Source organism: Balaenoptera acutorostrata, chromosome 13 (genome assembly GCF_949987535.1).
Source record: "Balaenoptera acutorostrata chromosome 13, mBalAcu1.1, whole genome shotgun sequence".
NCBI classification, from domain to species: domain Eukaryota; kingdom Metazoa; phylum Chordata; class Mammalia; order Artiodactyla; family Balaenopteridae; genus Balaenoptera; species Balaenoptera acutorostrata.
The window spans coordinates 21,641,305-21,665,268 of NC_080076.1; the positions used below are offsets into that span (position 1 = coordinate 21,641,305).

General features: G+C 34.4%; 1 protein-coding gene across 1 annotated transcript in view; it reads right to left on the reverse strand.

The window, feature by feature from the left end:
- DCC (DCC netrin 1 receptor) overlaps positions 1-23,964 on the reverse strand; it is a 1,191,297-nt gene that overhangs the window by 191,766 nt on the left and 975,567 nt on the right. Inside the window, exon 15 of the mRNA XM_057527412.1 lies at positions 516-710. Coding sequence (XP_057383395.1) covers positions 516-710 — 195 coding nt within the window. The remainder of the gene's footprint in view (positions 1-515; positions 711-23,964) is intronic.

Here is a 23,964-nt window from a genome sequence, read left to right on the forward strand (position 1 = left end):
CCTTTTTTAAAATCTTGTTGTTCTACAGTCATAATGAGATATCCACCAAGCTTTATCTATAAATACTAAGGGAAAAAAAAAGGTAATGTGACTAGATAATTCAAGGTTAAGGAAAAATTGACAGAATATCTTTCTAGGGAGAAAAAAATATTTGCTGACTTTCTTTCCATAAGAATTATTAAGATTAGAAGTTTCCACTGACAGAGGAAAAAGAAAAATGTTCCAATGCACTTTTTCTATCCTTATGACACATAGGCAGGGTACATACCAGGACACCCACTACTGTGTATCTGTCTAGATAAAATTCCCCAATTCAAAATCCAGACAGGGAGAATGTATGTGTGTATATAGGAGGGTGGGTGAGTAGATTGATAGAAGATAGAAAAAGAGAGAGTTATGAATTAATATATGTTACAAATTGAAATCAACTTCCAAAGAACAATTTTCCAAGAAAGAAAATAATTTAAAATAAGTCATTTATTTTCCTTAAGAGAAGAAAAATCACAGCTACTCACCTAACCTCTCAATGGAATAATATCGCTGTTTACTGTCCACACGTACTGTCTCGGCATAAGGGCTCCCAACGCCATAACCGATGATGTAACCTCGCACCACAATATTTGGGTTCAAGGGAGGAGTCCAACTCATGATGATGCAGTTGGTCTGGGGCCTCACATGAAGAGAGCTTGGTTGGTCAGGGACTTGAGACTCTAGAATTCAAAAGGAGGACAACACCATGTTTCATGATAGAACACAGAGCATGGTAAAACATCCCATTTAAACAAGACTTAATATCATGTTCCACAGACCCTCAAATGACACACCACTTATTGCCCAAGTTCCTCCTTGTATTAGTTTATGATATGATTTCTATGTTTGATTTGACTTTCTCAGGATTTCTTAAACGCAAGAGGATACTGAATTCCCTCCAGAAGCACTGTAGCATCATACATCTTTTCTTCTAACAGACTTTTTTCCTTGGGATTCTTTTTTTCTCATATATTTCTTCTCAGGTATTATTAATAAGGGGTGAAATCAACACAGATGTAAGAATAATAGAAAGGGAAATGAAATATCAAAAACTGTCTTGCCCAAGGATTATTTACTCTGATTTAACTAGAGAAGAAAATGAATGTAGCAGTCCTTTCTTAAGAAATTGTCAGGATAAAAAATTAAGAAATTGTCAGGATAAAAAATTCATGATTTGCTCAGCATGAATAGGATGGTACTTGACCCATGGTTTATTGCATCTGTGAAAAGTATATTTATTATTAAAGGAAAGGAGAGAGTGGCCCGGATTAAAGCCACACAGACTTTGGAGTGTGAAAACTGGCTTTAATACCAGGCTCTGTCATTTACTGGTTGTGTGTCCTCATCAAATTATTTATCTTCTCTGAGTTTACCGATTAATTAAACTGGCATTCCAAATACTGATTGACACAAAGCTTGAGCTCTGGAAGTAATCAAGAGAAGCATTCAAATTTTTACTGGATTCTTACTAGATGTGTAACTTTAAAACCTTATTTATCCTCCCTAAGCCCCAGTTTCCTCATGTGCAGAATGAGGATAAGGATAGTAATGGTCTCATTTGGTGGTGAGAAGATTTAATAAAATAATGCACCAAAGCACTCCAATTACGAGTAGCACCAACTGGCATCAGCAACCAGAAAGAAAATGCACTTGCTACCCTGATATAATTTTGTTTAAAGAGACTGTGTGTTGAAAATTAATAAATTGGCCTTCTGATTTTTATATCACCATTCTTCCCTATGATCCTATCCCTAAAGAAATGAGGTATTTTCTGGACACATCATAATTCTATTAATAAATATTAGTAGAGTGCCTACTAGGTTTGAGGTATAAGGCTAGGTCCGCATGGCAATCACATTACAGGAGAGAGTAAATATGGCAGACCTAAAACCTGTACTCTTGTTGTTTATAGTTTAATGGAAAAGATAGAAAAGTAAAAAGGCAGTTACAATATACTATGATATATATTTTGATAGGTTTCATACAGGCACATGTAGCCTATTCTTTGAAAATCAAAGAAGTATTCTAGGAAGAAATTTAAGAAAGACTATACCCAGCTAAACTTTAATAGTCCACTCAGTGCTTTGCACAGTTCTTGGCAATTGATAAGTACTCAAAAATATTAGTGATTTAAACTGTATTCAAACTATTTGTGTTCATTATCTCTTTAATACTGAAAATCTCTGAAGGTAATACATGTCAAATTATGTAGGAGAGTTTGATGACTAAAGGTAATATTAAATTTTATTTTTCTCCTTGATGTAATGGCAAAAGATGATGCAATCTTCACCACCAACTTTATCCATCTTCAACACGCACACTTCTAGCTTAAGTGGTATATGGAAGCATGTTTTTTATTGAAGCTTTTAAACTAGGTACCATACTAACAGCTTTTCAAAAGATGCTACATTCTAAAGGCGCTACATCAACAACATTTTCTAAAGATGCTCTTTTTTTTTTCCTTGAAGATACCCATTTGTGAACAAAAGGGACAAGCTATTGTTTGCCCTGAAGATGCCTGAGATATAATATGCAAAGGTGTAAAAAAATCATCTCAAAATGTATATATAAACCTTAACAACAGAACACAATGTTTGTAAAGAACTTCCTACTATAAACCCTAAGTAAAACTAATAAAAAAATGAAAGGGATGGGTTAATACTTTTCAACCCTATTGCCATGGAGGCTCTCCAGTGTCCCTGAAATGTAATGGGCTCTCCAATGAATTCTGTTTGGCATATTTGAAGATTTTGCAATAATTATTGAAACAAGATAATCTGCCTAATCTTATTTTTAGAAAAGGAACTAAATGTGATTCAGATTTTCTGCATTTATGACTTTTTCAAAATAATATGAAAGCCTAATGATTTGAATGACAATATTCAATATCTTTTAGAATAAAAAGAATTTTCAGAATAACTATTTCTCCATTCTCCACAGAATATCTCCCCTGCAAGTTAGTTAAATTAATAACCATAAAATTACATCTATCGGAGCTTTAAGGGTACCATGGTAATGAGTGCACGAACTGATTCTTGAAGAAGAGGGGCTGTCAGTACACAAGACTCATCTTTATTCTTCACTACATAAAAGGAGTTTCAATCCTAGATCCAAACCTCAAAATACTTTTTAACATGATAAAAAAATAAGGGTGTTGATACATAAGAGTATATGCTGCCTCCCATCTAAACATTTAATGGGTTCTTACAACCCAGTAAAGATCATTGGGCCAGGGACTTCCCTGGTGGTGCAGTGGTTAAGAATCCACCTGCCAATGCAGCAGACATGGGTTCGAGCCCTGGTCCGGGAAGATCCCACATGCTGCGAAGCAACTAAGCCCATGTGCCACAACTACTGAGCCTGTGCACCACAGCTCCTGAGTCTGCACTCTAGAGCCCACAAGCCACAACTACTGAGCCTGCATGACACAACTACTGAAGCCTGTGTGCCTAGAGCCCGTGCTCCGCAACAAGAGAAGCCTGTGCACCACAATGAAGAGTAGCCCCCGCCCAGCAATGAAAACCCAACACAGACAAAATAAATAAATTAAAAAAAAAAAAAGATCATTGGGCCAGAAGGAATGGTGCCTGTCAAGTATCAGACTTAAGTCATTAAAAATATATGGCCTCATCATAAAGATAACTGTGTTAGGAGATTGTTCATAATCTGGAATAGCCCATTTGTACCCACCTACTCACTTCTTAATATAAAGACAGAAACAAAAATTTTCCTTTTATGCTACCTGCATGAGTTTTGTCTAATACAGCTCACCTTACAGATTATGAAAGTGGTTACTACTGGAATGAACTATAAAACATTGATTTAGAAAATTCGCTATGGAAGGTAAATGATGTAAGTACCCTTTGTTTGAAGGCCAAAACTGAAATTTGCTATTTAGAAGTACATGAAAGATTTTATAAGTACCTCTAGGATAATGACTGCATATATAAAGCATAGAGAAGTAGTAAGGTAATTATTGAAATAACTTGAAAACAAAGAACATATCTTGCCTGAAATATCCAAATTAACAAAGCTGCAAATTTCTACCAGAGTCAAGATAACTAGATTAACTGCCATTCCTGATTAGACTATGGAATTGTGAATTCTGTCTCAGTTTAATTTGTTTCTAAAGAATATTTATTATTCTCTGAGTGATGATACAGAGTTTCACTAATGAGTAATGTTCACTTATAGCACACTGGGAAAGTTACCAGACTAATCTCAGTGACATTTCAACAATTACTGTGCATCTCCTATGCATCAGTCATAGTTCTAGGTACTGGGAATAGAGTTTTGAGGGAGATAAGACCAAAAAAATTAAGAATAAACAAACAAGGAAATCACGAGATCTTGGTAAGCTAGGATATAGGATATAACTGAATCACATACGTGATACATCAAGGAAGGTATCCCTGGAAGAGTCTAGAGCCAGTCAAGTAAACCTCAGGGTGGAAAGCTTTATAGACAGAAGGAATAACTACAGCAAAACCTCTAGAGCAAGAATGAACTTAGTACTTGAAGAAACCAAAGAAGGTCACTGTGTGTGACCATAGATGGAAAATGAAGAAGATAAAAAGGGAGTCACCCAGTGGGAAGTAAAATGGTGCAGCTGTTATGGAAAATAATATGGTGGTTCCTCAAAAAATTAAAAATAGAATTACCATATGATCTAGCAATTCCACTTGTGGGTATATTCTTGAAACAACTGAAAGCAGGTATTCAAACAGATATTTATATACCTGTGTTTGTAGCAGCATTGTTCAAGATACTCAAAAGGTAGAAGCAACTCAAGTGTCCATCAACATATGAATGGATAAACAAACTGTGTTCTATACATATAATGTAATAATTTTCATCTTTCAAAAGGAAGGAAATTCTGACACATGCTACAAGACCCTTTAGGACATTATGCAAAGTGAAATAAGTTAGTTACAATAGGACAAAATTATATGATTCCATTTATATGAGATACTTAAAGCAGTCAAGTTAATAAAGACAAAGTAGAATGATGACTGCTGGGAGCTGGGAGGAGGAAGAGGGAGGAGTAAGGAGTTACCATTTAATAGGTATAGAGTTTCGGTTTTGCAAGATTAAAAGAGTTTTGGAGAAGGGTAGTAGTGATGGTTACTAAACAGTGTGACTGTACTTAATGCTACTGAACCGTACACTTAAAAATGGTTAAAATGGTAAATTTTGCGTAATGTGTACTTTAAAACAATTTTTTAAAAAGTTAAAAAATTTTGGAGACCATAAAAAACATGTTTGCACTTGTCTGCGTGGCCACCGTGAAGATGCAGCGTACGTATTTGGGACTTTTGAGAGGTAGAGTCAACAGAGCTGTGTAACTGACGTGGTAAAGAGGAGGATCAATGATAACTCACAGACCTTTGGCTTATGAGCAACTGGTGGATGATGTACTGAGCTGAGGAAAAACACACACATTTTTTGGTCATGGTCAATTTGAGATGCCTGTTAGTCACATGTATAGGTACTAGGGAACTAGGAGGGTATAGAGGTTTTGGAGAAAGACCATGGACAGATTTATAGATGTGGAAGCCACCAGCATATAGAAGGTATTTAAAATAAATTTGTATGGATACAGACACAGTGTGAGCATATGTGCAAACAAATAAAATACAAATAAGATCACCCAAAACCCCCTAAAGTCTTCCCATATCACATTGGAAGGCCAGGTTCTTTACAATGCCTACAAGGTCATGTGTGATCTACCCTTTGCCCCCTTAGCTCTCTGTCCTCATCTCCTACCACTTCCCCCCTTGCTCACCTCACCCCAGCCATCCACAGTGGACACTTACTTTTCCTCAAACATGACAGGTATGCTCTGGTCTCAGGGTATTTGCACTTGCTGTAGCCTCTGCCTGGGAAGCTCTGCCTCAGAGATACCCTCCCTGACCTTCTTCAGGTTTAGTTATTTAATTTCCAATTTCAGACTTCTCTGGCTACCATATTTAAAATTGCAATCTTTCCCTAATCTCTAATCTTTTACTCTCCTAATAATCTCCTCTCATGTTTTTCCTCATAGGATTTATGGTCACTCATTGTGCTACCTATTTCATGTGATTATTTCATTATTCTTTGTCTCATCTCTCTACATAAATTCTCTATAACTCCGGTAATTAGAATAGTTCCTGGCACAAAGTGCTCAAAAATACAGGAACAAAGTCTATATTTCCTATAAGGTTCAATACATTATGCATGACTCATTAAATATAAAATTACCACAATTTTATATAACTCTCTCCATAACATTTTTAAGAAAAAAAATGGAATAACATTTTTTAACTTTGTTGCTGAAACGAGATGAAAATATAGTTATTTATGTCATTTTCTCCTAGTCACCAGCAAGATTGGTCTCCTCTGGCTCCTGCTAAGGAAAATGATTGCTGCTGTGTACCGTCTGCTGTGGATATGGCACTGCCAAGTAGTGCCAGGCAGTTGGTACTTTTGACAAATACACATTTATTCTCGATTTAGTATGCTGCATTTTATGGTTCATTTTGTTAGAGTTTTGCTCCAGTCCTTAATAGCTTATATTTCTTCACAGAGAATTACAGAAGGCAATTGACATACCCACACTCTGTCTTTCTAGACAGGTCTGGTACATACTAATGTGTTCATTTCTATTGGCAGGGCCTGTTCTCAGCAAAGGACATCATCTTCCTTAAGCCACTCACCTCTGTAAACTTTGAATGTTGTTTGTTTATTGCAGGGGACAATCACTTCTATTCATCATTAATTCTACTGTGTTATTCTATTTTATTTTTTACAGTTCTACTCCTACCATTTTCTCAGACTTAACTTTTTAATATAGTTTTAAAATTTACACGTAGCAAATTCACTCAGTGGTACTTAGTTCATGTATCCACCATTCCCGCCATGGTACAGAAAAGTCCCACCCCCCTCAAAATTTCCTCATGCAGCTTCCCTTTGCAATCATTCCCTCCCCCAATCTCTCAGGAAGCCTGCTGGCTTGGATGACTGGTGGATGCCGGTACTGTCCCAATGTGAATAACACATTGAGTTCGGTACTGTCCCAATGTGAATAACACATTGAGTTATAACAGAAATGATGTCTTGAAAGATCAGCTCACAACCTCCAGTTGTTTAAAAGGATGTGTTTTTGAGCTCTCCATCTTTGTTATACTTGAAAATACCAAAAGAAGAAAACAACAAAATCTTTAAAACCACCCATGACCAATCTGTCTTTGAATTATATAGGTGATAACTTCACCCTCTTTTGCTTCAATTCCATCATTAGAATCACTGTCAACTAGTTTGATGTAAGAGAAGGAAAACTTTATGTTCTACCAAAAGTACTGGCAATAGTCTCAACACTATTTATTGAATAATCTGCTGATGGAAATATCTTTATTATTTTATTTATTTCTCAAATAATAGCAAATGTTTCTGTCCTCTATGTTCTGTTACACTGATCTACATACTTGTCTATTTCTATGCCAGACAGTACCATATTGGTTTTAAATCAGGTTTTATACTAAAAATGTTTGTTCTACTTTTTCAAAAATTTTTTGAATTCTTTTATATTTATTCTTCCATATAAAGTTTATTCTGATTGGAATAATATTAAATTAACCATTAATTTGGGAAGAACTAACAGTTATGTAATGGCAAGGTTTGCATCAAAGAATATACATATCTTTCTATTTACTCATGTTTTATTTTTTATATTTTAATAAAATGCTATTATTTTCTTCATATACATTTGTTTACATCTTGTTAAATTTAGTCCTAGATTTACTTTAGGTTGCTGTATGAGTGCATTTCTTTTCTTTTTAATATTTAAACTAATTATTGATAGTGTAATAAAAAGCTATTTTTGTTTGTGTATGTATATATGTGTGTGTGTGTGTGTGTGTGTGCGCGTATATATATATATATATATATATATATATATATATATATATATCGAAACCTACTATCTTATTACATTTTCTTATTGGTTCTAATAGGTTTTCAGTGTAGTTTCTTAAAATTTCCAAATATGCAGTCACACCATTTATAAACATCAATTCTTTCCCTCTGTAATAAAATGTTACAGCTTTTTAAGTTTTTTTGTTTTTGTTTTTTTTCTTACCAAAACCTCTACACTCTGTTGAATAACAGAAATAGTAGAAATAGGAAGCTTCCTTAGCTTGTTTGGATCTTAAAGCCAATGGACTTAGTATTTTACCATGTAGCATAATGTTTACTTTTTTACAATGTTTTTTACAATAATATTTTGAAAGTTTCTTTATATTCCTATATTAACATGAGTTTATAAAAGATTGGTAATAACCATCTAAATTTACAAAACGCCCTCCTGCATCTATTGATAAAATTATATGACAACACCCCTTTAAATTATTCCTTAATTAGATGGTGGCTTTTAAGATGTGCTGAATGTATGTCCTGCTTTTGTATCAGAAGGGAATACATCTAATCTCTTAATGCAGACAAGGTTTTATGATCATGAACAAGAAGAAGCTTCATAAGACAATGATATTAGTATTTCATATTACTGTCAAGGTTTGAGATCGAATTTATCAAAACAAACAATACCAATAAGCATTTGTTGAGTGTTCGATATATATCAGACATGCTGCTGAGTACTTTACTGCCATTATCATAGTTAATTTTCACAAAAATGTGTTGAGATTGATACTGTTGTTACTCTATTTGTAGATGAGAAAACTCAGGGAAGTTTAGTTACTTGCCCAAGATTGTATAGTGAGTGGAGCAAGATTCAAACCTAGTTATTAAGACTTCAGAGACCACAATTTTATCCATTACATTACACTTAGAAAAAGTCAATCAAGTCATAGGGAATCAAACATTTCATGAGAGCATTAAAAAGTTTGCTATGGCCAAGGAAAGGATTTGGAATTTCTTTGAACATTTATCGAAGTCTACATAATTTGTACCGTCCTATGTATAGTGGAGCTCTGAGATTTTGAACAACCACTTAACCAAGAGCTAAAGCAGATTTTAAATTCCTTTCAAAAACCAGTTTTGGGGCTTCCCTGGTGGCGCAGTGGTTGGGGGTCTGCCTGCCAGTGCAGGGGACACGGGTTCGGGCCCTGGTCTGGGAGGATCCCACGTGCCGCGGAGCGGCTGGGCCCGTGATCCATGATTACTGAGCCTGCGCGTCTGGAGCCTGTGCTCCGCAACGGGAGAGGCCGTGACAGTGGGAGGCCCGCGCACCGCAATGAAGAGTGGTCCCCACTTGCCACAACTAGAGAGAGCCCTCGCACAGAAACGAAGACCCAACACAGCCAAAAATAAATAAATTAAAAAAAAAAAACAAAAAAAAAACCCTCTACTTGTAAACTGCCTTCACTGATTAAGTCCCCTTTAAAAAAAAAAACAAAACAAAACCAGTTTTGGCTTTGCTGGCAACATTTCTTATATGTAAGGTGAATTCCACTTGAATGAGAATAAGGGGCTGGATTCTTCAATTTCATGATGACTTGGCTGCTGTACCACTGGCTTAACCTTATCCCATGAGCCTATTTGTCAATCAGCAATGCAAAATATCATGGATTTCCTATCAAAAGCCCATGTGAAAGAAATCCTTTTTCACAACATGCCACCTACACTGCACTGTGCATGAAATCTCATACTAACATCTTTATATCTCCAGATGACCACATTTGCAAGCTCAATGGTATAAACCCCACCTGACTCTTTACCCTCAAATTGGTACATCTATTTAGATGCATTTTAAAAGCATGTTTTTATCAAAAAAATAGTCAAATGAAAATAATTTCTGTATTTGTTAAAATTTAAAAATCAATTTTATAAAACTGTACCTAGTATTTTTAATATAATGGGTATGCAAGTAAACCATGTTGCCTAGATTTTAGGTGTTAAAAGTAACATTCGAGATGTAACATAATTTCTTTTGGACCAAAGAATTACTTAGAAGTATGTTTTACATTTGCAAATATATATTGGGTATTATATTATTATTAACTATTAGTTTAATTACATGGTGATAAATGAATGTGTTTAGTATGCTCCAAGAACTTTAATATCCATTTCTTTATAGGCAAATACTAAATGTTATTTGGATGCTTAGGAAAAAAAATATGATTTTCTAATTGTGTGAATATTTCACTTATGTCCAAGTAAGTCTTCTATATTTCTTCCTTTTTCTTTCTTTCTTTCTTTTTTAATTGGTTATGATGGGAGTAGGACAGTTCTTTTCTTTTTTTTTAATTTTTGAATTTTATTTTATTTTATTTATACAGCAGGTTCTTATTAGTTATCAGTTTTATACACATCACTGTATACATGTCAATCCCAATCGCCCAATTCAGCACACCACCATCCCCACCCCACTGCGGTTTTCCCCCCTTGGTGTCCATACGTTTGTTCTCTACATCTGTGTCTCAACTTCTGCCCTGCAAACTGGTTCATCTGTACCATTTTTCTAGGTTCCACATACATGCATTAATATATGATATTTGTTTTTCTCTTTCTGACTTACTTCACTCTGTATGACAGTCTCTAGATCCATCCACGTCTCAACAAATGACCCAATTTCGTTCCTTTTTATGGCTGAGTAATATTCCACTGTATATACGTACCATATCTTTTTTATCCATTCATCTGTTGATGGGCATTTAGGTTGCTTCCATGACCTGGCTATTGTAAATAGTGCTGCAATGAACACTGGGGTGCATGTCTGTTTCTGAATTATGGTTCTCTCTGGGTATATGCCCAGTAGCGGGATTGCTGGATCATATGGTAATTCTATTTTTAGTTTTTTAAAGAACCTCCATACTGTTCTCCATAGTGGCTGTATCAATTTACATTCCCACCAACAGTGCAAGAGGGTTCCCTTTTCTCCACACCCTCTCCAGCATTTGTTGTTTGTAGATTTTCTGATGATGCCCATTCTAACTGGTGTGAGGTGATACCTCATTGTAGTTTTGATTTGCATTTCTCTAATAATTAGTGATGTTGAAAAGCTTTTCATGTGCTTCTTGGCCATCTGTATGTCTTCTTTGCAGAAATGTCTATTTAGGTCTTCTGCCCATTTTTGGATTGGGTTTTTTGTTTCTTTAAATTGAGCTGCATGAGCTGTTTATATATTTTGGAGATTAATCCTTTGTCCATTGATTTGTTTGCAAATATTTTCTCCCATTCTGAGGGTTGTCTTTTCATCTTGTTTATGGTTTCCTTTGCTGTGCAAAAGTTTTGAAGTTTCATTAGGTCCCATTTGTTTATTTTTGTTTTTATTTCCATTACTCTAGGAGGTGGATCAAAAAAGATCTTGCTGTGATTTATGTCAAAGAGTGTTCTTCCTATGTTTTCCTCAAAGAGTTTTATAGTGTCCAGGCTTACATTTAAGTCTCGAATCCATTTAGAGTTTATTTTTGTGTATGGTGTTAGGGAGTGTTCTAATTTCATTCTTTTACATGTAGCTGTCCAGTTTTCCCAGCACCACTTACTGAAGAGACTGTCTTTTCTCCACTGTATATCCTTGCCTCCTTGGTCATAGATTACTTGACCATAGGTGCATGGGTTTACCTCTGGGCTTTTTATCTTTTTCCATTGATCTATGTTTCTGTTTTAGTGCCAGTACCATATTGTCTTGATTATTGTAGCTTTGTACTATAGTATGAAGTCAGGGAGTCTGATTCCTCCAGCTCCGTTTTTTTCCCTCAAGACTGCTGTGGCTATTCAGGGTCTTTTGTGTCTCCATACAAATTTTAAGATTTTTTGTTCTAGTTCCGTAAAAAATGCCATTGGTAATTTGATAGGGATTGCATTGAATCTGTAGATTGCTTTGGGTAGTAGAGTCATTTTCACAATATTGATTCTTCCAATCCAAGAACAGGGTATATCTCTCCATCTGTTGGTATCATCTTTAATTTCATTCATCAGTGTTTTATAGTTTTCTGCATACAGGTCTTTTGTCTCCTTAGGTAGGTTTATTCCTAGGTATTTTATTCTTTTGTTGCAATGGTAAATGGCAGTGTTTCCTTAATTTCACTTTCAGATTTTTCATCATTAGTGTATAGGAATGCAAGAGATTTCTGTGCATTAATTTTGTATTCTGCAACTTTACCAAATTCATTGATTATTTCTAGTAGTCTTCTGGTGGCATTTTTAGGATTCTCTATGTATGGTATCATGTCATCTGCAAACAGTGACAGTTTTACTTTTTCTTTTCCAATTTGTATTCCATTTCTTTCTTTTTCTTCTCTGATTGCCGTAGCTAGGACTTCCAGAACTATGTTGAATAACAGTGGTGAGAGTGGACATCCTTGTCTCGTTCCTGATCTTAGAGGAAATGCTTTCAGTTTTTCACCATTGAGAATGATGTTTGCTGTGGGTTTGTCATATATGGCCTTTATTATGTTGAGGAAAATTCCCTCTATGCCCACTTTCTGGAGAGTTTTTATTATAAATGGGTGTTGAATTTTGTCAAAAGCTTTTTCTGCATCTATTGAGATGATCATATGGTTTTTCTTCTTCAATTTGTTAATATGGTGTATCACATTGATTGATTTGCATATATTGAAGAATCCTTGCATCCCTGGGATAAATCCCACTTGATCATGGTGTATGATCCTTTTAATGTGTTGTTGGATTCTGTGTGCTAGTATTTTGTTGAGGATTTTTGCATCTATATTCATCAGTGATATTGGTCTGTAATTTCTTTTTTTGTAGTATCTTTGTCTGGTTTTGGTATCAGGGTGATGGTGGCCTCATAGAATGAGTTTGGGAGTCTTCCTTCCTCTGCAATTTCTTGGAAGAGTTTGAGAAGGATGGGTGTCAGCTCTTCTCTAAATGTTTCATAGAATTCACCTGTGAAGCCATCTGGTGCTGGACTTTTGTTTGTTCGAAGATTTTTAATCACAGTTTCAATTTCATTACTTGTGATTGGTCTGTTCATATTTTCTGTTTCTTCCTGGTTCAGTCTTGGAAGGTTATACCTTTCTAAGAATTTGTCCATTTCTTCCAGGTTGTCCATTTTATTGGCATAGAGTTGTTTGTAGTAGTCTCTTAGGATGCTTTGTATTTCTGTGGTGTCTGTTGTAACTTGTCCATTTTCATTTCTAGTTTTATTGATTTGAGTCCTCTCCCTCTTTTTCTTGATGAGTCTGCCTAATGGTTTATCAATTTTGTTTATCTTCTCAAAGAACCAGCTTTTAGTTTTATTGATATTTGCTATTGTTTTCTTTGTTACTATTTCATTTATTTCTGCTCTGATCTTTATGATTTCTTTCCTTCTGCTAACTTTGGGTTTTGTTTGTTCTCCTTTCTCTAGTCCCTTTAGGTGTAACGTTAGATTGTTTATTTGAGATTTTTCTTGTTTCTTGAGGTAGGCTTGTATAGCTATAAACTTCCCTCTTAGAACTGCTTTTGCTGCATCCCATAGGTTTTGGATCATCGTGTTTTCATTGTCATGTGTCTCTAGGTATTTTTTGATTTCCTCTTTGATTTATTCAGTGATCTCTTGGTTATTTAGTAATGTATTGTTTACCCTCCATGTGTTTGTGTTCTTTACTTTTTTCCCTGTAATTGATTTCTAATCTCATAGCATTGTGGTCAGAAAAGATGCTTGATATGATTTCAATTTTCTTAAATTTACTGAGGCTTGTTTTGTGACCCAAGATGTGATCTATCCTGGAGAATGTTCTGTGCACACTTGAGAAGAAAGTGTAATCTGCTGTTTTGGGGTGTATTGTCCTATAAATATCAATTAAATCTATCTGGTCTATTGTGTCATTTAAAGATTCTGTTTCCTTGTTTATTTTCATTTTGGATGATCTGTCCATCGGTGTAAGTGAGGTGTTAAAGTCCCCCACTATTATTGTGTTACTGTCGATTTCCTCTTTTACAGCTGTTAGCAGTTGCCTTATGTATTGAGGTGTTCCTATGTTGGGTGCATATATATTTATAATTGTTATATGTTCTTCTTAGATTGATCCCTTGATCATTATGCAGTGTCCTTCCTTGTCTCTTGTAACATTCTTTATTTTAAAGTCTATTTTATCTCATATGAATATTGCTACTCCAGCTTTCTTTTGTTTTCCGTTTGCATGGAATATCTTTTTCCATCCCCTCACTTTCAGTCTGTATGTGTCCGTAGGTCTGCAGTGGGTCTCTCGTAGACAGTATATATATGGGTCTTGTTTTTGTATCCATTCAGCAAGCCTGTGTCTTTTGGTTGGAGCATTTAATCCATTCACATTTAAGGTAATTATCGATATGTATGTTCCTATGACCATTTTCTTAATTGTTTTGGGTTTGTTTTTGTAGGTCCTTTTCTTCTCATGTGCTTCCCACTTAGAGAAGTTCCTTTAGCATTTGTTGTAGAGCTGGTTTGGTGGTGCTGAATTCTCTTAGCTTTTGCTTGTTTGTAAAGCTTTTGATTTCTCCATCGAATCTGAATGAGATCCTTGCCAGGTAGAGTAATCTTGGCTGTAGGTTCCTCCCTTTCATCACTTTAAGTATATCATGTCACTCTCTCTGGCTTGTAGAGTTTCTGCTGAGAAATCAGCTGTTAACCTTATGGGAGTTCCCTTGTATGTTATTTGTCGTTTTTCCCTTGCTGCTTTCAATAATTTTTCTTTGTCTTTAATTTTTGCCACTTTGATTACTATGTCTTGGCATGTTTCTCCTTGGGTTTATCCTGTATGGGACCTGCTGTGCTTCCTGGACTTGGGTGGCTACTTCCTTTCCCATGTTAGGGAAGTTTTTGACTGTGATCTCTTCAAATATTTTATCTGGTCCTTTCTCTCTGTCTTCTCCTTCTGAGACCCCTATAATGCGAATGTTGTTGCATTTAATGTTGTCCCAGAGGTCTCTTAGGCTGTCTTCATTTCTTTTCATTCTTTTTTCTTTATTCTGTTCCACAGCAGTGAATTCCACCATTCTGTCTTCCAGGTCACTTATCCGTTCTTCTGCCTCAGTTATTCTGCTATTGATTCCTTCTAGTGTAGTTTTTATTTCAGTTATTGTATTGTTGATCTCTGTTTGTTTGTTCTTTAATTCTTCTAGGTCTTTGTTAAACATTTCTTGCATCTTCTTGACCTTTGCCTTCATTGTTTTTCCGAGGTCGTGGATCATCTTCACCATCGTTATTCTGAATTCTTTTTCTGGAAGGTTGCCTATCTCCGCTTCATTTAGTTGTTTTTATGGGGGTTTATCTTGTTGCTTCATCTGGTACATAGCCCTCTGCCTTTTCATCTTGTCTTTCTGTGAATGTGGTTTTTGTTCCACAGGCTGCAGGATTGTAGTTCTTCTTGTTTCTGCTGTCTGCCCTCTGTGGATGAAGCTATCTCTTCCTTCCTTTTCTTACAATTCTCAGAGAGATGTGTTAAAATCTCTGAATATAACATTGGTCTTTATATGTAACTTCCAGTTTACAAAAATACAGAAAATAGAGGAACAAGTTAAATAATACCACAAGAAATAATTAGACAAAAAGAAACATTAGGATTGTTGAAAGTAGAGGAAAAAAGCACAGTCTTTTAAGTAAGTCAGAGTAAGAAAAAGGGATTGTGTTAGATTAAGAGATTTATGGGATATAAAAACTATATGCAGTGTTTCATTATAATATATAAATGTTTTGTGTACATATGTATGAATGTATGTATTCGTATATATGTATAAAGACAGAAATTAAAGGATATGTATTAGGGTGTTCAGTGATAATCTGATAATCTTTGGGTGGTGTGGCTTGTGTTGGTTTGTTGTCTACATTTTCTACCTGTAATACTACATATTTACTGCTTCTGTAACAAAAGAGTATTCAAATGTTATGGTGGGTTTCTAAATTTGTCGATAAAGATCTGTCAAGATTTGCTTAAATAGTACAAACGTATGTATTATAAAAGCCATATCTTCAAAACTATTACATATTTCTTTAACAATTTACATATTTCTATAAGTCAATCCTTTTATCATTGAGTAGTAACCCTCTATCCCAAAAGATGTTTTTGGCCTTTAGAAAGTTACCAAAGATAAACCTATGTTTCCTTTCTGTTAGAATGATTAGTATTTTTACCCCATCCCTTTACTTCCAATTTTTTCAAATCTTCGTATTTTATGTGTGTTGATTATAAATATCATAGATCTTGATGTTTTAAAAATCCCATTTAATAATCTATCCTTTAACTGGTGAGTTGAATCCATTTATATTTATTGTTATTATTATATGAGGATCTTTTATATCATTTTATTATGCACTTATAATTTCCTACTTACCCATAACAAATTATTAGTTTTCTTCTTTATGATTTTATTTGAATGGGTTAAAGATCCCCCCACACCATTACTTTTTTCTCCTCTACTGAGTAAGAAATTATATACTCTATGTCCTTCTAGTTGTAATATTTTCAATTTTGAGATCACATATAACTTGGAATCTAGAGTTAATTATATCTTTACTTTTCACAAGAACAACATTAAAGAAAAATCTCAAAACTGTTTAATCTTCATGATCTCCTCTCCTTTACCACCTCATTTTTGTCAACTTTTAAAAACTCTCCAAAATACTATACTTTTTGTCTTATAAAGTCATAATTTGTTCAGATATACACATATATTACATTATTTTGCTTATCACTTTCTCTAATCATCCTTCTGGTGATTTTCTTTCTATCTTTCTTTACAAAGTACACCCTTTACAAAAAAGATGGTGGTGATAAATTCTGTTTTCTTATGTGAAAGGTGTTTATGTCCTTTCCTTGAATAATTATTTAGTTGTATATACAATTTGGGGATGACGGTAATTTTTTATCAGCACCTTGCAGATATTTCATTGTTTTCTGGTTTGTTACTATTGGGAATACTTCATCAATATAATTGTAGTTCCTGAATAAGTAATCTCTCTCTGGGGCATTTCAGGCTCTTCTTTTGGTCTTTTTTTTTTTTTTTGTATCTTTTGTCTTTATCAATGTATCAAAGCTAAAGCATTATTCCTGAGTCTGATAATCCATGTATTTCATCAATTCTGGAAAATTCTCACTTCTTATCTCTTCAAAAATTATTCCTCCTCCATTCTTTATTTTCTTTTGGGATTATGACTGATGCATGCTAAATTTTCTCATTCCATGTTTTATGTCTTTAAAATTTTCTTTTTTTTTTCTATCACTGTGTGTTAATTTTGTCTTCAGTTATGTTTAAAGTATTATTTAACACATTCAGTGACATTTCATTTCAGTGACTATATACTTTTCATGTTCAAAGTTTTTATTCTGTTCTAAGTATTTAAATAATTTCTCAAATCTGGATTGGCTTTTTGAATTTTTTGGAAAATATCTTGTTTACATACTTTGATTGTTAAGTGTTGAACATTTCAGATTTGAAGTTTCATGACTTGAATATTGGTAGTTATCAATATAAAATTATTCACCAATTTCACATATGTATTTATGAATATATGTATGCATGTATTTTTATCACCTCCCTGGAATCCTGTCAATTTGTTAGCCTGATAATTCTTTGCCCAATTTTCATGTTTAATATTTTTCCTTTGTCTTAAAAGTATACAATTTAACTTTGTTTTTAACAAATCTAAAAGTCTTTCTTTTAAAAAAAGAGGTAAATTCATTTTTGTTCAATTTTAGAATTTCTCTCATCTAGAAGTATTTTTGATTTTTTCCTTTCTAATTACTTTTCTTTATTTTGATATGTAAAGTTTTATTTATTTTTATTTCTCTAGAGATTTAGAAAATACATATTTTTAAATGTTTTTACAAAAGCAAATCTTGACTGGATATACAATTTGACAGGGTGTTTATCTTCCATCAAATCATAGACAATTTAGGGCTTTAGCTTATGTTTTTAGATATCTATTAGGTAAGTCTGTCATCGTAGAACATGCTGTTTATCTCTGATTCTTGCTCAAATAAAACTTTTGCTAAATGTTCAGACTCTGTGGAGTTCCAGATTTTTGAGCCTCTCATTTCCGTAATATTATTTTTCCCTTTTCTTGTCCTACTTTCTATTTCAAGTTTACTGCTCATTTTTCTCATACCTTTTGGCCTCAAATGATGTTAATATGAAACCAAAAGAAAACACAAACTGGTTTATCTTATTTTATACAAATTTTTTTTGGTACAATTATACTTAATCTTTGTCAATGATTGAAATGACACAACCAAAAATTTTTTTTTCTTCTGGCAGTTGTATTAGTTTCCTATTGCTACTATACTTGGTGTATTAAATTACCACAAGCTTAGTGGCTTAAAACAGCATAAATTTATTATGTTACATTTCTGGAGGTCAGAACTCCAATATATGTTTCAGTGAGCTAAAATCAAGGTATCAGCAGTGCCTAACTCTTTCTTGAAGCTCTAAGGGACCATGTGTTTTCTTGTTTTTTTCCAACTTCCTTGGCTAATGCCCCACGTCACTCCAACCTGCTTCTGCTGTCACACCTCCTGTCATTCTGAGCTTCCTACCTCCCTCTTCTAAGAACACTTTTGAATACACTGGATCCACCTAGATAATCCAGGATAATCGCCTATCTCACAAACCTTAATTTAATCACATCTGCATAGTCTCTCACTCACAGATCCCAGGGATTAGGACGTGGACATTTTGGGGGGCCATTATTCAGCCTACCACAACTCTTCCATGTATTCTTTTCTCCTTCCTTCCTTCCTTCCTTCTCTCCTTCTTCCTTTCTTTTTCTACTCTTCAATTTCTTTCAATTAGTCAAAAACTTATTTTTCTCATTTCTCCTTCTTCTGCCTAGAGATTTCCCACTTGTCAGAGTCTATTTTTTTAATCAATATGACATTTTTAATATGCAATGTTTCTTCTTTCTGAGTGGAGTCATCATCTTAGATTTTACCATTATTCTTAAAATAAACTTTAATGTGTTCCTTCTCAAAGCCATATGCCCAGCGAGTATCACATATCATGCAGATTCCAAAAGGCAGAAGTTTTTTTGTGGTTCACTTCTCAAATGAAATGAATTTGCAGTAATTCCACTTTACCATTATCGAACAGGCTAATAGGGCTAATTATCTATTTCCGGGGGTCAGGAAATTAGAACCTGTTCTTAGATTCACAGTTTTTGCTTACATCACTCTCGTATTTTCAGGAGTCTCTGCATTGCTGATTTTTGCTAGCCAAGCTCCTCCATTTTAGGGTAGAGGTTTAATTTTAAATTATATCGTTATTGATTTGTATAACAATTTCTACCCGTTCACTTTGATTTTTTTTTTTAAAGCAGCACAAATGGATGTCCAACCTCAATTTCCTGGAGGATGCCTTGCTGAACTTCATCATAAATTCCTTCATATCCTTATGCAAGACACTTACATAAGAACTTTGGGGAATTCTAATGATTTTGGTTTTTTAAGCTGAAATTTTGAGGCACAAAATAAATATTTTAAAACTTCCCAGCTGTTAGTAATAGCAAACATGCTTTCAGGGAACCCTGAACAAACAGTGAGGTTTGCCTCTATAATTACTTTAACAAAACATCCTAATTAAAAGGGTAATCCATAAGGAATTGGAGTATTTCTCCAAGTTACTGTAGAGCTTCACACTGCTTAAGTCAAACAGAGAAGACAAGAGAAACTACAGAAGTCACAGAAGGAGAGGGAATTGTTTTCGTTGCTTTCAGCTATCTGTACAAACCGCTGCTTCTGTTTAGCTGACTTGCAAGGCTCAAAGTTACCACCCTAATGAGTAGATCACACCTTCTGAGTTCACAAGGTGACTTAAAGGCAAAGGGAGAAATTTATGCAACACGATGCACCTAGAAGGGCCAACACTGGGGTTCCCTTCCAATGTAGATTTCTCTGGCTACAGCAAAGAATGCCTCCCATTTCAAGTGGTTTTCAAAAGGATTGCTTCCTCCTTATCCAAAAACTTAAAGGAAAGCAAAGCCATTCTATATGGAAATCTGACTTTGGAATGCTTAGCCATGAAAGCTCTGGTAGAAGTCATCTAAATCTCATTTTATAATTTAAACATTTACTTGAATAAGTTAAAATGAGATGAATATTTAAAGAAAGCTTCCATAGCTTAAATATATGTATATATTTATTCTATAGATTCTATATAGATTCTATATTCTATATTATTTCTATATTTCCATATAGAAAAAGAGCAGGCCATTAGGCTGAGTATTCTCTTGGCACTACTAGTGACCACTTCTGAGCCTGTCCTTTCATCCGAATATTAATTCGTATCAAGGGTTATACTTTCTACTATTTGAATGATGTAGTCAAAAGAAAAAAAAAAAACAGGAGGAAGGAAGAGGAATTGAAATCAGTTTCAGGGAGTTGCTCAGTGAAAAGAGATCATGGGTCTAGAAATTGAGAAAGTCTTAGGATCAAATATGTCTGGTCCTATTAATTTAGTACAGTGAGTAAAATCAGTGTTTTACAAAGCAAGTGAAACACATCTGTCCCACACTCCTATAATTAAATACCCTGAAATGGTTATTAGTTTCCATTATGTTTTAAAGGTATACTATCTTAAATCATAAACTATAACACCATTATATGCAAGAAGTATGATCTGTACTAGGTTTCTTCTATTAATTTTTCATTTACTTTTTGCCAGATTGCTAATGTGCATCTTATGATCAAGAACAAGAACTGTGTAAACAATTATAATCCAAATGAAGAAGTGGAAGAATGAGAGAAGAGGCAGTATTTGAAATGTGTTAACCAGCTGCTAAAGGAGTACCATTTAGATGAGGAAGGATGAATTCTGGACAAATAGTGGTAGAAATGATTTTTCTTAAGGTATTCACTTTGAAGAATGTCTACTATGCTGTCCTACACACCCTTCCCTGTAATCCTAGCCATAAGTCCCCTTTCCCTGAAGTTTCTAGTTTAAGTACTATTTGTTTTCATGATGCCTATTCAATCAGTGCAGCCATTATCTGTTAGTGCCTCAAGAGAGCTGTTCGTTTTTCACATTTCTACTCCCTGTTAACTTGGCACATCATAACTGCTTAATCAATACTCAAATAAGGAAAAAAGTCAGGAGGGATGCTTCATGCAGAAGAGAGATATTATTAAGCTAAAAACATGGTATAGTTCAAACATCCAGTGAAACAGCATTTATTAAGACACTATTCATGAGCTCGGCATAGAGGTTCTTGATTAGAATAGAAGTATGAAATGGATTCTACTTAGATCACATAGATATGAAAAGAATGCAGTTAAGTGGAAGTTTTGTGCCATCCCAGGAGCTGTGATTTTACATTTTGGTTCTACTTACAATGTGAGTCATTCAGAGTGAGGAGAAAGAACATGTAAGTCAAGTGGAGCATCCCATTCATCCTGGATATTTTATAGGACCTTCAGCACCTCCACTCCATTTATTTTCACTCCTTCCGGCAAGAGATATAGTCCCTTAAGTTTGGGTAAATGATATGATCTCATTTCTTAGAATATTTTGCCTTGAATCACTGTGTTTTTACTGTCATTGGGTCAGTTCTAGAGGATTCGTGGGGACTTTGCTTTGATAACCTGTATTGGGCATTGACTCACCCAACCCGGTCTTAAGTGTCAGCTCCACAGTTACCAGCTGAGTGACTGAATCAAGTTGGTTTAATTTTCTTAGCTTAAGTTACTGTTCTTTAAAAGTAAGGATAACAATATATACTCCACATGGATAGTTGAGAGTATAAAACACAAGTATATAAACTTTAGAAGTTATTTCTCAAGTAAAATAGAAAAATGAAGTATTCCTACAGCATATCCTAACCATCCTTTTATTGTTTAAATAAGACAGATCATGTCCTCATGACTTTAGGCCCAGCTATCCTGGCCTCCTTGTCATATTTCAACCACCAACTGGGCTTCAATCTCTGGATGTCTCTTCTTGCTATTCCTTCTGAACCAAGGGCTCTTGTCTGACGTATTTGCATGGCTGTCTCCCTCACTTTCTCAAAGTCTGTGCTCATATTTTGCCTAATCTGAGAAATCTTCTCAACCCCCTATATAAAAGAGTACTCCCTAATCATTTGTTATTCCTTCTACCACACTTTATTTTCTTCAGATAATTTATCACTATCTATCTCTACCTCAATAAAATTTATTCTCTTTGAGAGTAGGGACTTTGTTTATTGCTTTGCCCCTGGTACCTAAAATAATGCCTGGTATATAAAATTTTTCTAGAAAAATTACATGTTGAATAAAGACTACATGAATTCAAGTTCCCTAACCTATTAATGAAGGGTGTATGTTTTGCAAAGAGTGAATTTGTGTAGCTCCACTTCTCGATTTACCTTATCTAAGACAAGTTAAGTAACATTTTCTAAGCCCCAAGTTACTTTACTTTAGGGTTTACTTTAGGGTTGTCCTAACTGAGTTGCCCCATGTCTGCCTACTTCTAAAACATTTTTTCTGCTTTAGCCAGACTAGTCTCTTCAAAATGCAAACACAATTGTCAGTATTTTAAAAAAATATTTCATGACTTGCTTAGGATAAAGCAGGTTATGGCTTTAATGAGATTCTTAGGACAAAGTTCAAAATCCTTAATTTGGTCTTGCCAGATTTAGAACATGCCTGTCTTGCAAAAGTAACTGCATGCCATCTCTGTGTTTCAGCCTTGATGGTCTTTATTTCGGGTCCCTAGCAGCACCATGATCTATCTTGACTTCAAACATGCATTTACCTTGCCCTCTACTTCTCCTCCTCAATTTCTAATGTATGTTTTTGCATAGCTAATTTTTGTTCATCCTTCAGGTTTCATTTAGATGTAAATCTTCTCTACGTCTGTCTGTTTGCCTATCTATCTATCTATCTTCCTATCTTTCTATTTAGCCATCCAGCCTATGTTGAACCATAGGATATGGCCAATATTCAACCAGGTTTGTATTATAACAATGGTAATTTCCTATGACTTCACTTAGAATGTTTGTCTTTCTAAGCTCCACAAGGAAAAAAAAATCATGTCATTCCTATTTATTATTATATCCTTAGAGCTAAGCACAATGCCTGATGTTTAGCAAATTTTCTATAAATTTTCTTTGAATTAATGTGCTATCACATGGCAGTGATGATCATTACTGTGGAAACAGTGTATATTGATTGTTTTACTGCCACCATAATCATGTTGTAAACCCAAATCTGTGACTATATTAAAATCATGTATGGTAGTGAGTTCTTTAGAAAGGGAAGAAGGGAAAGATCAAGGAGGAAGAAAATTAAAAGGAGTTTAAGGAAGAGAAAGGGAGGACAGATTTGAGGAGTGGTGATGGAGAGAAGAGAGGGAGAGAGAAAAAGGAGAGGAAAATAAAGAGATACAGAATTTTCACCTTCCAGTAACTTGAATATTTTCAGGTCTATCAGTGAAGATAGTAAGTGAATTCCATTGCCAGTTATATAGGCAGCCATCTTGAGTCATCACATTTTCAATACACATGTTTTTATTCTTTCAGTTACTTTTTTCTTGGCCGCAGTTTGAATCACCTAGCTTTAAGTTTACTGATCATAACTTACCTTTCTTCAAGCATCTTTCATTTTTATTAATTTCTACTTTGCTCATTTGTAACTCTAATTCTCTAGGGTATATTTTTGCTTTGTTATTTATATTATTTATATTTCTGTTTATTTTTATTATTCACTTTTTTTGGTTGCTTCCATTAACCCTTTCTCTTGAATTGTATTTTTGTATTTAGCCATGATGCTTTTTATTTCTCAACTGATAATTTTGAAGATTTTGTTATATTTAATGTAGTGACATATGACTTTTATATGAATCTCAATATCTCATCCACAAGTATTTCAGACAACTATCAATTAAGTAAATAAGGCAGATTGTCCTTTATACAAAAAAAGTCACATATTAATGACCATATCATAAGCATGTCAAAAATACATATTGCTGTTTTGCAGAAGCACCATAAAAGAGCCAGAGAAGCTATGTAAAGTAATTATGTTTTATGATTATTATCAGAAATTGCAGCCA